The sequence below is a fragment of the Colletotrichum chrysophilum genome (genome assembly GCF_026319265.1).
Source record: "Colletotrichum chrysophilum strain AFK26 chromosome Unknown scaffold_43, whole genome shotgun sequence".
NCBI lineage: Eukaryota > Fungi > Ascomycota > Sordariomycetes > Glomerellales > Glomerellaceae > Colletotrichum > Colletotrichum chrysophilum.
This window is the reverse complement of record NW_026517330.1, coordinates 244,447-257,120: the sequence shown is the minus strand read 5'-3', so window position 1 is coordinate 257,120 and position 12,674 is coordinate 244,447. Positions and strand designations below refer to the sequence as shown.

The following is a 12,674-nucleotide window of genomic DNA, read 5'->3' as shown; positions in this document are numbered from 1 at the left end:
GGGGGGGGGGGGGGGGCATTGGGCTGGTCAGTGCAGTGGGTCTGGGCTGAGCTGAAGCTCTTGATTCGCTTGTGAGGCTGGAGGTGGGGACACACTAGATGATTGGGCATGATTGGGTATCTCTCAGAAGAGGTAAACAACATCACATGACTCATCCACACAGCAGCCAATGGATAAGAGCCGATAACACTGACAGGACTCCACTTGGGCTTCACCTGTCTCTCACCTTGGCTCACCTCTGATGGCCTTTTCTCTCACCTCGGCCTTACCTTGGGCCTTTTTCAGCAGCCCTGTGAAGCCTGCCCGGCCTCTGTCCCAAGTCCTTGCTTGGACCAGGCCAGGCTAGTGTAGCCCTGAGATTGAATTTATTAATCCTTTCTTCTTTCCACCAGACATGCACTTGTCCATTTCATGCATTAATGGCCGTTGTAAGCCACTCCCCAGAACCTGTCTACTATGCTCTTCCAAATACCCACTCTTGATGATCATAAATCATGGCATAATGCAATGACCTCAGATGCAGTGGCTGAGTGACAAATGTCCATCGCCATCCCAACTTGACATTTGGTCCATCTCAACTTGCAGCTCTCAGAGACAAGCCAAAGTCATCTTTCTGCCCGAGATGCTGGGACCCTCAGATCTTCTTTCCCGACCCAACCCAATGGCTGCGGCGCAGGTACCACCACATGTCGACGCAGGACCGCCGCCAATGGGCAACCAGCATTTGAGCGATTGCCATAGGAACAGCCAGCATCGGGTGATGTCACTGGGTAAAGCCACGGCCGCCAGCTGGCAGGGTTTGACTTCTTCAACTGCAGGGACCAAGTGCATCAGCCACACTGAGCATTGAGGAAGGGACTCTAGCCACAATCTGCTCTCCAGCAGGGCTGAGTGGAGGCGGTGCTCATCAAATTAATTCCCCGTGGAGGGGCCCGTTCACGTCTCCCGTCTCTCTCCAGTCATTTCCAGCTGCAAATTGGGGTTGCTGCTCATCTGCCGCCCGCCGTCTGCCATCAGCCGGTGCCATTTCGTAGCAGCAGCCAACAGCCAACAGCAGCAGCCTCCACCAAACTTCTTCAAGTGAGGTCGGGACTTGGAGGCGGAAGCACATGAAACATTTGGCCGCCCACCTTCAGCGTCACAATCCCGCCGCCGCCCACCGAGCCTCACCCCTCGCTCCAAACCCAGAACGTCTTGATTCTTTATTCTCCAAACCCTGCATTCTGCACTACTGTCCATCGTCATCGCCTCGAATGCAACTGCATGTTGGCTGCAAGGTTGACTGTCCATCGACGCCCGTATAGCATATTAGAGACAACCACTACTACAGACATGCTTCCCACCGCCTGGGCGCCCAACCCCTAAACTTCCAGATTAAACACGGCCGCCTCCAGCAGCACTAGCACTGACACCCAACAATACGAGCCGGAACCTCTCAACCAAACCCCCGAACCGTCACCGACTCGTGGCCAGGTTTCCTCCTCCTCCTCCGACACCGCCTTTCGCTCTCTCGCAGCTGCCACTTGGCCCGGTCGGCCCTGACTCTGCATTTCATTTTTCGCTGCCCGCAGTCCCGTCCAGTCCAAAATTCCCCGGCCCACGAGGCTGCCATCCCCAAGACACCGCGGGACCCCTTGGCCCATCATTTCACAGCAGCCTTGCAGATTCTACCTTGCCTACCCACCGACAGCCTGTCGCCTGTCGACTTTGGTCTCAGTCGCGCATCGCCATCGCAGGTTGCCGCGACACCGCCCCCCGCAGTCCCGAGCACTTTCCACGCGCTTTAGAAAACGACGCCCTCGTCAGCGAAAGCCTGGGGTGCATTCTTGTTTGCCATTGTGCGCATTACTGCTGCTGTTGCTGCCGCTGCTGCTACTCGACATACACCGCGATTTCGAGTTCTGCTGCAACCAACGACAACCTCCGCCGCAATGAGCCAAATCCTTACCTCTCGGCAAGCCGAGGAGCTGTTCGTCAACCCGCCAAACGTCTTGCGGGGCACTACTGACCAGCATTACGCAGGCACAAGGCCATCATCGCCTACCTCTCCTCGAGCAACCTGCCCAACGCTGCCAATGCCCTGCGGGAGGAGCTGCAGATCGGCGAAGCCTTTGACGCGGCCACCTCCAAGAAATATGAAGGTCTCCTCGAGAAGAAGTGGACCAGTGTAGTGAGGCTACAGAAAAAGGTCCAGCATCCCGTTTATCGCGATACGCTTGGTTGCACGAGACTGACCTCGGTCTAGATCATGGAGCTCGAGTCCCGAACTGCCTCGCTACAATCCGAGATCGACAACGCGACACCGACCTCGCTTTCCCGACGAAACCAGGATCCCACCAGCTGGCTGCCTCGCTCCCCCGCCCGCCACACCCTTCAATCCCACCGAGACCCCATTACCTGCGTCGCCTTCCACCCCGTCTTTTCGTCTCTGGCCTCGGGGTCCGAGGACTATACCATCAAGATCTGGGACTGGGAGCTGGGCGAGCTCGAAAGGACAATCAAGGGCCACACCAAGGCCGTCCTGGACGTCGATTTTGGAGGGCCGCGAGGTGCTACCCTGCTGGCCTCTTGCTCAAGCGATTTGACAATCAAGCTTTGGGACCCTTCAGACGAGTACAAAAACATCCGAACGCTGCCCGGCCACGATCACAGCGTCAGTGCAGTGCGGTTTATACCATCGGGCGCTGCAGGCGCGGGGAGCTCAGGAAACCTACTCGTTTCAGCCAGTCGAGACAAGACTCTGCGCATTTGGGATGTTTCCACGGGGTACTGCGTCAAGACCCTGCGGGGGCATGCGGACTGGGTCCGAGACGTCTGTCCGTCGCCCGACGGCCGCTTCCTCCTCTCGGCCGGAAACGATCAGACGGGTCGCCTATGGGACATCAGTGCTGCGAATCCCGAGGTGAAGCTCACGCTGGTCGGCCACGAACATGTGGTCGAGTGCTGCACACTTGCGCCAGCGACGGCATACCCGCACCTGGCCACGTTGGCAGGCCTGAAGAAGCCGCCACCAGCAACGAACACGGTGGAGTTTATGGCAACGGGCAGTCGTGACAAGGTGATCCGTCTGTGGGATGCCCGGGGCAACTGCATAAAGACCCTGACGGGCCACGACAATTGGGTGCGCGCTCTCGTCTTCCACCCCGGAGGCAAGTACCTCCTCAGTGTATCCGACGATAAGACATTACGATGCTGGGATCTCGCGCAGGAGGGCAAGTGCGTCAAGGTGTTGGACGACGTGCATGGCCACTTTGTCTCATGCCTGCGATGGGCACCAGGTATTGTTCGCGAGGCGGCAACGAACGGCGACGGGCAGAATGGCGCCAACGGGACCCCAAGCAAGGCGGCAAAGCCGGCCGAGGTTTCGATCCGGTGCGTGATCGCGACAGGAAGCGTCGACTTGAACGTCCGCATCTTTGCCAACTAGAGCGTCACCATTGTGGATACAGTACAGTACAGTGCAAGCAAGTACGGAAAACAGACGCCGAATGAGGCGACGCCGCGCCGCGGTCGAAGAGCAGGAGGGTACGAGGCCGAGGCGCGGAGAGAGAGAGGGGTGCCGGCAGCAAACTTGAAGGCGTAACGATTCACACGAGGCAATGGGTCATACGGGAGGCAGGCGTCAACAGGGGTCAAAAGTACGGCGTACCATCTGACGATTACGTGATGCCCTTCGCTGATTGATATAGATTTTAGGGGAGCTGTACATAATCGAATAGATACCCGCAACATGTCCTCGCTGGGCTTCAACAGACGCTTGTGGTATCCGAGCGGTGATGTGAGCATGGGACGACGCTTGGTGTCGTGATGGCTGGGCTGTGTGCATCAGCTGCAAGAAATTTGCGGCTGAGACGTCGGCGTCGATTTGTCTGGGGAACGCGGCGAACGGTTTCCGGGGTGTGGAGATGACGACCGGCCGTCGGGGAATTGTGGCTGCTGACGTTGTTCGGCACGGCTGATTTAGAGTGGGACAAGAGTTATGGCAATTTGGTTTCTGCATCTAGAACTCGACCACCATATAGAGCTCTCTAAAATGGAAGAAGGTGCATGCTGAAATAAACTGCCTTGATTTGTGTTGATGGGAAAAAAAGAAGGGTATCCTAGTGACCTCGCGAAATATGAATGATCCTGATGCTGTTTTCCTCCTACTCTCCACCACAAATGACATGCTACAACACCATCCACGAACTCGTTCCCCATGTGCTCGAAATAAACCTCCAGTTCGGGAAAAACACCTACACAACCCCGGTCAATCCCAGGCCTCAACCGTTGTAGGCACCGTGCCAATGGACCTCCGTGCGACCGCTGCGATGGTACGTCGCGAGCGGGATCCCACACTGCCATGTCAAAGTCAGAGTCAGCCCCCATGCTCGTCTCAGAATACACGGAACAACAAAAGCGAAAGCGAAATGAAAGACGAACGTACCTTTGCGCACTTGTGCCTCGCGTCCTTCAGAGACGTGAAGAAGTACGGGATGCAGCCCAGACAGCTCACGAAGCAGACGATGGCGGCGAGGGCGTGGGTGAAGCCGCCCGAGGTGTACTCGACGGCGGTGACGCCGCGGGCGTGGCAGTCGGGGCACTCGATGGGCGCCGGGTGCGGGCCGAGGGCGGGGAGGGGCGTGCCGTACGGAGCGAAGTTTTGGGGGCCGCCGCCGCCTTGGGGGAAGGATTGCTGTGCGTGTGGTTGCTGGGGGTTGTAATACCCTCCTCCGGCGTTTGGGTCTGGAGGGCTGCCGTATTTGGGCATCTCGTAGCCTTGGGATTGAGGGCCCGGGGTGTGCTGGTGGTGATGTGGCGGCGCGTAGCCTGGCGGAGGGCTGGCGGGGGAGATGTAGTTGTTGTCTGACGGGTTCGGGTCTGACGTCGTGGCGGGGTGAGGGCCCGGAGGCGGTTGTGCTGGTTTGTCCATTGTGAAGATTGGATGGGTGTGTCTCGCTTTGAAGGATGCGAGATGGTGATGGGTTGACGATGGTTGGAGACAGAGAGGTGAGTGGTGAGAAGCAAGAACGTATGTGGAAGTTGGAGGTAGAGTTCGGGGCGTCACTTATATCTCAAGTTCAAGAGTCAGATGGGTGTGGCACTGCCCAACGGGCAAGGCAAGCGATTGGAGACGGTGCCGATTTAACCTTGATTTGGGGGTTCGGAGAGTGTCACTTGTACCGAGGCGGCCGGAGGTTGCTTTCCATCCTTTTGCGGCGGCTGCAGGTTGGTTCGAGGCAGATCAGATGAAAGAAGAGGCAGAGCAGGCAGGGTCACGTCTGGAGTGTTGGTGGCACATGTGCATGTGCATGTAGTACTACTACAGCTACGTAGGTACTCACTTGGTTGGGGGCAAGGCAACGAAGAACAAGCGCTTCATCCGTCTCAGTGGCCGGGCGCAGTCCGTCGCGCGGTCGAGGGTCTTGGTGAGCGAGACCGAGGGAGAGCAGAGCTCAGCTCAGCCTGGGATGTTTCTGACGGTGCCCACTGACAATGACACCAACACCGCAGAGCTCGGAGGCGATGCCGGGGCGGTGGGTAGCCAGACCAGAAAGATTGGCAATGACATGGTTTTCCTGGGGTGGTCCCTGTCTGGGCGATCATGCTGAGACGGCAAGGACGGGCGGAGCGGTGGCTACGTCGGGACACCCGCCAAGGGGACGGATGATATCATGGGACCGGCGGTGGAGGAATGGGTAGCTTGATTTATTGGACTTTGGTGTACGCGCCGAGAGAGAGGAAGAGATGCGCTTGGGATGTGGCGATGCTGCATTCGCTGGAGGGGGGGGAGGGGGGCGCTGATTGGACGCCGAGCTGCGATGGCGCTTCTGGGCGGGAGACTGCGCCACAGTGAGGGTGTCAGCCACGTTGCTCACTCGCCACACACAACCGGGGTGCTTCACCTGTGGCTGGTGCTGGTGAGCTGGAGTTCGTCTCTTCGTTTCTTTCACCAGTCCGTCCCGATTGCTCAGTCAGGGTTGGACACAATTCCATCAGATGCGATCTGGCTTGATCTTTATGCTGAGTCCGAGGGTTTTCAAGGAAGTTCAAGTGAAGCCTTAGAGAAGGTGATCTGAGAGCATCTTGCTGCCTTTGCTGATCCCCAAGGGGTGATCATCGACACTGCCTACGAGATGTCGCAGTCAGGCAAGACAGGCACCATTGAACAGCTTCGAAGTACTTCTGTCGATCAAAGGATCAAGGCCACACGCCGTTGGTTGACTCATGGATAACCTGAAGACGTACTAGGTAGTGGAGGAACAAACCATCACGATGTCGAAATCAACGGACCTCGTTTTCACTCACAGTCAAGACTCCAAAAACGGCTGACCTCAGAAATAGACAATAATTGATACAATGAAATCCTATTTTATTGCGGCATGTCCTCCACGTACAACACAACTACCTCTCAAAAAGTCGGCGCAATCCTCGCCTGCTCCTGGTTCGCAACCAACTTGAACGTCCTCAACGTGCTCGTCGACCTCGCACGCGGGTTGTGCATCGACCCCGCCGATAACCGCGTCATCCGCCCCTTCTCGTCCAGCGACAAGGCCGGCGACGCGGGCTGCGACCCCGCCACGCTCCGCGACTTGAGATTCAGCCGGCTCACCATGCTCTGTATCGCCGTGTTCGGGTCCAGCGGCGGAGGGGGCGTCGCGATCGGCGTCGGGATCCCGTGGTGCATCATCATCATCTGGTGATGATGGTGCTGCTGCGACGACAGCGAGGAGATGGACCGCCCGCCGTCGGACCCGTTCGTGCCGCGTCGGTTCAGCGGGATCCGGGCCATCGACTCCTCGGCCCGCGACGGCGCGCGCCCGTGAGGGAAGCCTTGGATGTGCAGCGCGTTCGCGGGGCCCGGAGCCCGTCCCCTCGTAGGCGACCGGCTCGAGCCGCGGCTCGACGGCGGGGTGGTCACGCCGTGCGAGGGGAACTGCGGCTGGTTCGCGGCGACCACCTGCTCGAAGGACATGTTGAGCGGCATCGGCGGCATTTTACTCAGTCTCCGGATCGCGCGCATGTTCTTGTCGATGAAGGTCGACATGCGGTTCAGCGCGTTGCTATTCTGGTGCGACTCGAACGCCGACGCGCCGTTGACGGGGGCTTCGGTGCGCACCCTGTGCCGCTCGTTGAGCTGCATCGTCTGCGTCGTCGGCGGTAGGGGTGCGGCCACCTGCGGCGCGTTGCGGATCGTCTGCTGGATCTGCGAGAGGACGTTGTCGAACTCGACCGTCTCCTGGACAGGCTTGTACCCCGGCGCGGCGCCGACGACGGCGTTCTGGGACAAGACGAAAAAGGACCCGTCGCGGATGCGCCGCCGGACGAGGTTCCACCGCGTGCGCGCTGGGTTGCGCTCGATCTCGGGCTGGTAGATGGAGCACTGCGCCAGCTTGGAGTAGAACACCTCGAGCCGCTTCGCCATGCGCTCGAGGATTTGCATGAGGAACTGGCAGAGGGCGGTGACGCGCTGGGCGTCCGACGCGGCGTCGAGGTTCATGATGGTGTCGAAGGCGTCCATGCCGTGGCACGCCTCCTCGCGAATGTCCTCGAGCAGCTCAATGTCGAGCTGCACGGACTTGTTGGCGTAGTCCATGATGCCGCGCTCCATGAAGCGCGCGGGCTCCGAGTCGCAGATGAACTGCCCGATGCGGGAGACCTCCTTGGACGTGGCGACGGCGTCGGACGACGTCTTGGCGCGGGCGATGATGCCGAGGATGTCGGGGAGCTTGGTGTCTGCGCCTGGGGACGCGGCGTTGTTGGCCATGGCGAAGGAGAGCTTCAGCACGAGTTCCTGGAACTTGGGGCCGAAGAGCGCCGAGAAGCCACCCTGGAGGAGGCGGGATTGGTACTGGTAGAAGATGCGCACGCCAAGCATGTTGATGAGGCTGCCCTGGAACCAGAGCTTCGAGGAGCCGAGGATGTCGTCCATCTCGAACTGCTGGGAGACGAGCGTCTCGACGGTCGTGCGGAGGTAGGCGGACCACATGTCATAGAGGCCGCTGAGCTCCTCGGCGTCGTGGTACTCCGGCTTGGGCGTCAGATGGCCCACAAAGTACTTGGTGAGCAGGCTGGCGACTTCGGGGTTGTTGGTGTGCGCCAGGTTGTCAAACGACTTGGTGCAGTCCACGCCGGCGTTCGATTTGATAATCAGTGTGCCGCCGGGGTGCATCGGGCAGAAGTCCGTCACGTCGTAGACGGACCCGTGGACGCTGATCCACATCCGTCCCCCGGGCCGGTGGCCGGTGTGGGAGGCCAGCTGGGAGAGCGGGATCGTGGGACGGTTGCAGGGCAGCGGCTTGGGCGTCATGAAGACGTCCAGCATGATCCGGCGCTCGGCGAAGGCCGTATTGATGATGAGGTCCGTCGACTCCATCGTCGCCGTGCGGTGGTTGTAGATGGCCTTGCGCAGACCGCTCATAACGGAGTCGAAGACGGCCACCGAGCCACAGATGTACAGGTATCCGCCCAGCCCGCCCTGCTTCTTGGACATGACCAGATCACACACGCTGGCGCCCTGCTCCGCGATGAGCGAGTCAATGTACCGCGGCTCGGTGCGGCGCTCGACCAGGTCCCGCATGTAGGGGTCGTACGCCAGGCCGCGGCTGTCGCGGGAGAAGGCGAGGTGGACCTCCATGAAGCCGGCGTTGACGTACTGCCGCAGCTCGTCCTCGTAGCAGAACTTTTCGCGGTTCTGCACGCCGAGGAAGAGCATGTTGCGTCCGACGGAGCGGCCGCAGCGGGCCTGCCAGAAGCTTCGGAACGGCGCGATGCCGCTGCCGCCGGCGAAGAAGGCACACGGCGCGGAGGCGTCGAGGGGAAGTTGGAAGGCGATGGGGCGCGAGATGCCGACCAAGAGCTCGTCCTCGTCAGACACAAAGTCGTCCGGTGAGCCGACAGCAGGGTTGAGGTAGCCACTGCTGACGCCGGAGCGGGTGATGGTGGACTTTCCGGCAAAGGTGGCGCAGAGGTTGTATTCTGCGCGGGAGATGGTGAGGTCCAGGGTGCTGGGGAGGAGTTCCTCGGGATAGTTGGAGATGGAGTATGTCCTGGGCACTTCGACGGGGATGAGATCGCTCAGCCAGGGGATGTCGTTGGAGAGGTCGAACGCTTGATCCCAGATGTGCGTCGGTGTATCCATCACGGCGGCTTGGAGGAGGTCACCGAGGGAGCCACGGACTGGCCATTCGTCTGTTGCCAGCACTTGGAGGACGGTGTTGGATGACGCCCTCAGCATGGCATGGATCTTGAGGACGAGTTCTTGGGTCAAGGGGGCAAGGTGGCCCCGACGCAGAATGTCCTTGACCATCAACTTCTTCACTTGCGATGCAGGACTGGCGACTCCATGGTTCGAGACGGTATCGAGATGCTCGGCGAAACGGGACCACTTGCGGTCGAGGAGGACAGGCGCGTCGAGCATCGAGTCGAGGCCGAGAGCCGCGGCGACCTTGGCGCACTCCTCCCAGCTGTTGAGGGGCATGATAGCGAGGCGGTCACCCGGCTGGAAGGTGATGCCCGTGTTGTGCAGGTCGAGGGTGACCATGGCGATGGACCGCTCGTGGTCTGAGTCGACAAAGGAACGGGTGAGGATGCGTGACTTGTAGCGGCACTCCTCGAACGTCCCGCGCATCTCGTGGGGTTCGACGGGGATGTTCCCGCGGTATGGCTCCAAGCGTTCCTTCATGGCATCCGAGAACTGGCGATGGACCTCCTCCCATGGTCTTCCCGAGTCGTCAGAGGCACCCGACGCGCCGTTCGTCTCCGTGCGGCCTGTCTTGGACGCTACCTCCAGGATACCAAATACTTTGTACCGATGCGTTCCCATGAACCCACGTTCGCCCGTGTAAGCTTCGATGATGCCGTCCAACACGCCCATGAGACGGGGATCCCCAGACTGTTTGACGTATTCGGGGATGCGGTAATGGTACTCGACAGAGGCGATGAACGCTCGCAGGTTGGAGGGAAGCCAGGCTCTCAGGTGCAGGCCTTCGTTTCCCAGAAATGAATCGTACTTCTTGCGACCGAGGAAGGCGTCCATGAGGAGGTAAGGGGGAAACTGGAGGCCCGAAGCGGCCGGACATCTCTTGGATAGGGGCGCGGAGAACTTGCCCCATCGCACCCACTCGGCGGCAGACACGTAGTTGTCGCCCGAGTTCGGGTTGGTCGAGATGGAGTGAAAGGCGTTCGGCATTCGTTCGAGGATCTCCTTGAGTCTGATCATCTCTCGCAAGAGGCCTTCGTTGTTTCGGTTCATGACGTGTTCCTGGCAGGCTGCGATGGCATCAGGCCCATGCTGGAAGGATGCTATCGAAGTGTCAGCTTGTGTATGTCTTTCAAAACGCGATTTCCTACTAACCCGACGTGTCAGCGCATCCTTTCAAAAAGGCAATCTCGGTCCGCTCTCCAAACATGGGCCATCGCAAGTCTGTATTATCGAAGCGGCCGATGTAAGGGTAGATCGAAGTCGGATCCCGCACTTTGATATTGTACGAGGCCTGGTCGAAGAACGTCAAGTGCGGGATGGCGCGTCCCATGCGTCTCGAAACCTGCCAGTACGGAAGTCCAATCGTCCTCGGGATCCCAACCAGCTCAGGCCCCAGGTCGTCGCTCATCTCAACGCGGGGCTTTGTTGAAATGGAGTTGATGCTGACCCCGTCGTATCCGTCATTCTTGTCTTCGTACCGGTAGATGGAGCACAGCATGCCCAGGGCAACAATGGCTGCCCACAATGCCTGGTCGGGAATGTTGTCCTCCGTTCCTTCGACGAGAGGCAGCGCGGCGACGGACTCGCGGACGCGTCCTCTGGAAACGCAACCGGGCATGCGCTCGCAGAGGTCGGACCAAACCCGTCCCGGACTGTTGGCGAGAGCACCGGCGGCCTCGTTGGAGTCGGGAGGCTGGAAGCCGTACTCGGCGCTGAGGTAACCGTCCTTCCACCCGGTTTGATGCCCGATTCCCTCGGCTCGGAGGATGACTTGGCGGGCTGGTGCGCCCAGCGCCACAGCCAAGAGGTCTCTGTCGTCGGCTACAAGCGTGTCGACGTTCTTGACTTGTGTAATTGTCTCCGCCGAGGGGATGTCTGCGTAAATAATCTCGTTGATGGCCTTGCGCTCCCGGGCACGAAGCCACTCGTCCACATCGACGCCTCGAGGGATCTGCCAGAGTCAGCTCCATGTGGCCTTGAACCGCCTATTCCTCCTCACTCACGTCGAAAGCTGCATGTAGGTCACCAGGCTGCGTGTATCCCGAAAATGAGCAACCCCGGGGACCAACTCTCCTGCTCGCAGACTGCCCGTGATTTCCTGCAGGACATCTTCCACCACCAATGGACCCCGAAACGGGACACGATCGTTCAGACATGATTATTAGAATAAGACGCCAGGGACCTGCCTCTGGAATAGAGAGCAAGATTAGACAGTAAAGCCACCTGGGCAAAGAGTGTGAAAAGGTGCCGTCAAGGCCGAAAAGAAGAGAAACAAAAATGCACACAAAACACACAAACACGAAGGTGGTTGTAGAACACTATCGAGATGATAGCCCTAGAAGACCAACTTCATCCGACCGGCTACCGGAGACGCGCGGGAGACGGGATGACATTGATATGTACTAATATGTATGCAAAGCATCTCAGCTGTTCACGACCGGGGATGTAGGGGAGCTAGCGCCAACTTGGCGGTGCAGGCCCAAACATGGCATCCTTGACAGCGTGCAGCGACAGCCTCACGCTAGTGATTAACCGTATTTGAGACGTTGATGAGGTGGTTGTAGACCGGGGGGGATGATGGCGGCTCCTGGCCGGTGTCAAGAATCGAGGGAGCCCATGTGGCCGCCCGAGGAGGGGTGTGGTGGGAAGTGCCGTGGCGGTCTGGGGAAAGCCACAAGCGCAACCACAGCGCCAGGCGTGACGTGACGTTGGAAGAGAAGCAAGCGAAATTGTGAGTGTAAAGACGCCCGTGAGGCTATTCGGGGTGGTTAGTCCGTCCCTGGTTGGCGGTGGCCCTGCTCCCCTGTTTTGGGAACGTGATGAGACGATGCCAAGTGCCGCACAAGGTTGTAGGGGCCTGTGCTGGTGGAGCCGTGAAGATGGTCTGAACTACAGATGACAGGTCCGCGGCGTTGTTGATGGATGATGGCCGGGGTTCAGTTGGACTCAGGTGGCAAGTAACATCGACCGGATGTTTGCTTCGCCTTGCGTTGGTGTTACCTTGGCGATGGCCAGCGGTGGGAGTGAGCGCGTAGGAGGAGGAGCATCGGGGTGCTTTTTCAACCTCGGGGCCGCTCTTGTGTCTTTAGAAAGCGCAGCCATATGTCTGCACTTGAATCAGACGGTCACATTCGTGATGGCCGAGTGCAGTTTACCGCTGGTCTTTGCCCTGCCATTGGGGGCCGGACAAGTCTTCCTGCGTCTTGGTTCCTGATCATCCGGTAGAGAAACGTCCACCGGACATCATCAGTCAGATCATATCACGGTCCGATCGCCAGGCATTCCACTTGAACGCCACACAAGTGACCCAGAAATAACTTCATGGCATCGGAGAATCGGCTTGTTTCCTTGTGTCTCTGTTCCAGGTCACCGCAGTGGACCCTCCGCATTGCGAAGAAGCCTTCTCGATCTTATCATCACGGCCCCCAAATCCCGCGGGAATGTATCCCAAAGCACAGCTCTCCACCGTCTTCGTCGTGGCAGGCGGATC

At 59.2% G+C, this 12,674-nt stretch overlaps 3 protein-coding genes across 3 annotated transcripts; 1 reads left to right on the top strand and 2 right to left on the bottom strand.

The window, feature by feature from the left end:
* Positions 1-1,931: 1,931 nt before the first annotated feature.
* PAC1_1 (protein with putative role during mitosis) lies at positions 1,932-3,427 on the top strand (the record flags this gene model as incomplete). The annotated part of the gene is made up of 3 exons (XM_053178898.1): positions 1,932-1,969; positions 2,023-2,170; positions 2,246-3,427. The coding sequence occupies 3 exons, from the start codon at positions 1,932-1,934 to the stop codon at positions 3,425-3,427; spliced, it is 1,368 nt and encodes a 455-aa protein (XP_053037205.1).
* An 835-nt stretch (positions 3,428-4,262) lies between these two features.
* COL26b_006071 (uncharacterized protein) lies at positions 4,263-4,912 on the bottom strand (the record flags this gene model as incomplete). The annotated part of the gene is made up of 2 exons (XM_053178897.1): positions 4,263-4,337; positions 4,427-4,912. 2 exons carry the CDS (start codon positions 4,910-4,912, stop codon positions 4,263-4,265), a joined length of 561 nt encoding a protein of 186 aa, XP_053037204.1.
* A 1,479-nt stretch (positions 4,913-6,391) lies between these two features.
* COL26b_006070 (uncharacterized protein) lies at positions 6,392-11,293 on the bottom strand (the record flags this gene model as incomplete). Its single annotated transcript, XM_053178896.1, has 4 exons — positions 6,392-10,284; positions 10,337-11,135; positions 11,188-11,195; positions 11,254-11,293. 4 exons carry the CDS (start codon positions 11,291-11,293, stop codon positions 6,392-6,394), a joined length of 4,740 nt encoding a protein of 1,579 aa, XP_053037203.1.
* Positions 11,294-12,674: the final 1,381 nt, after the last annotated feature.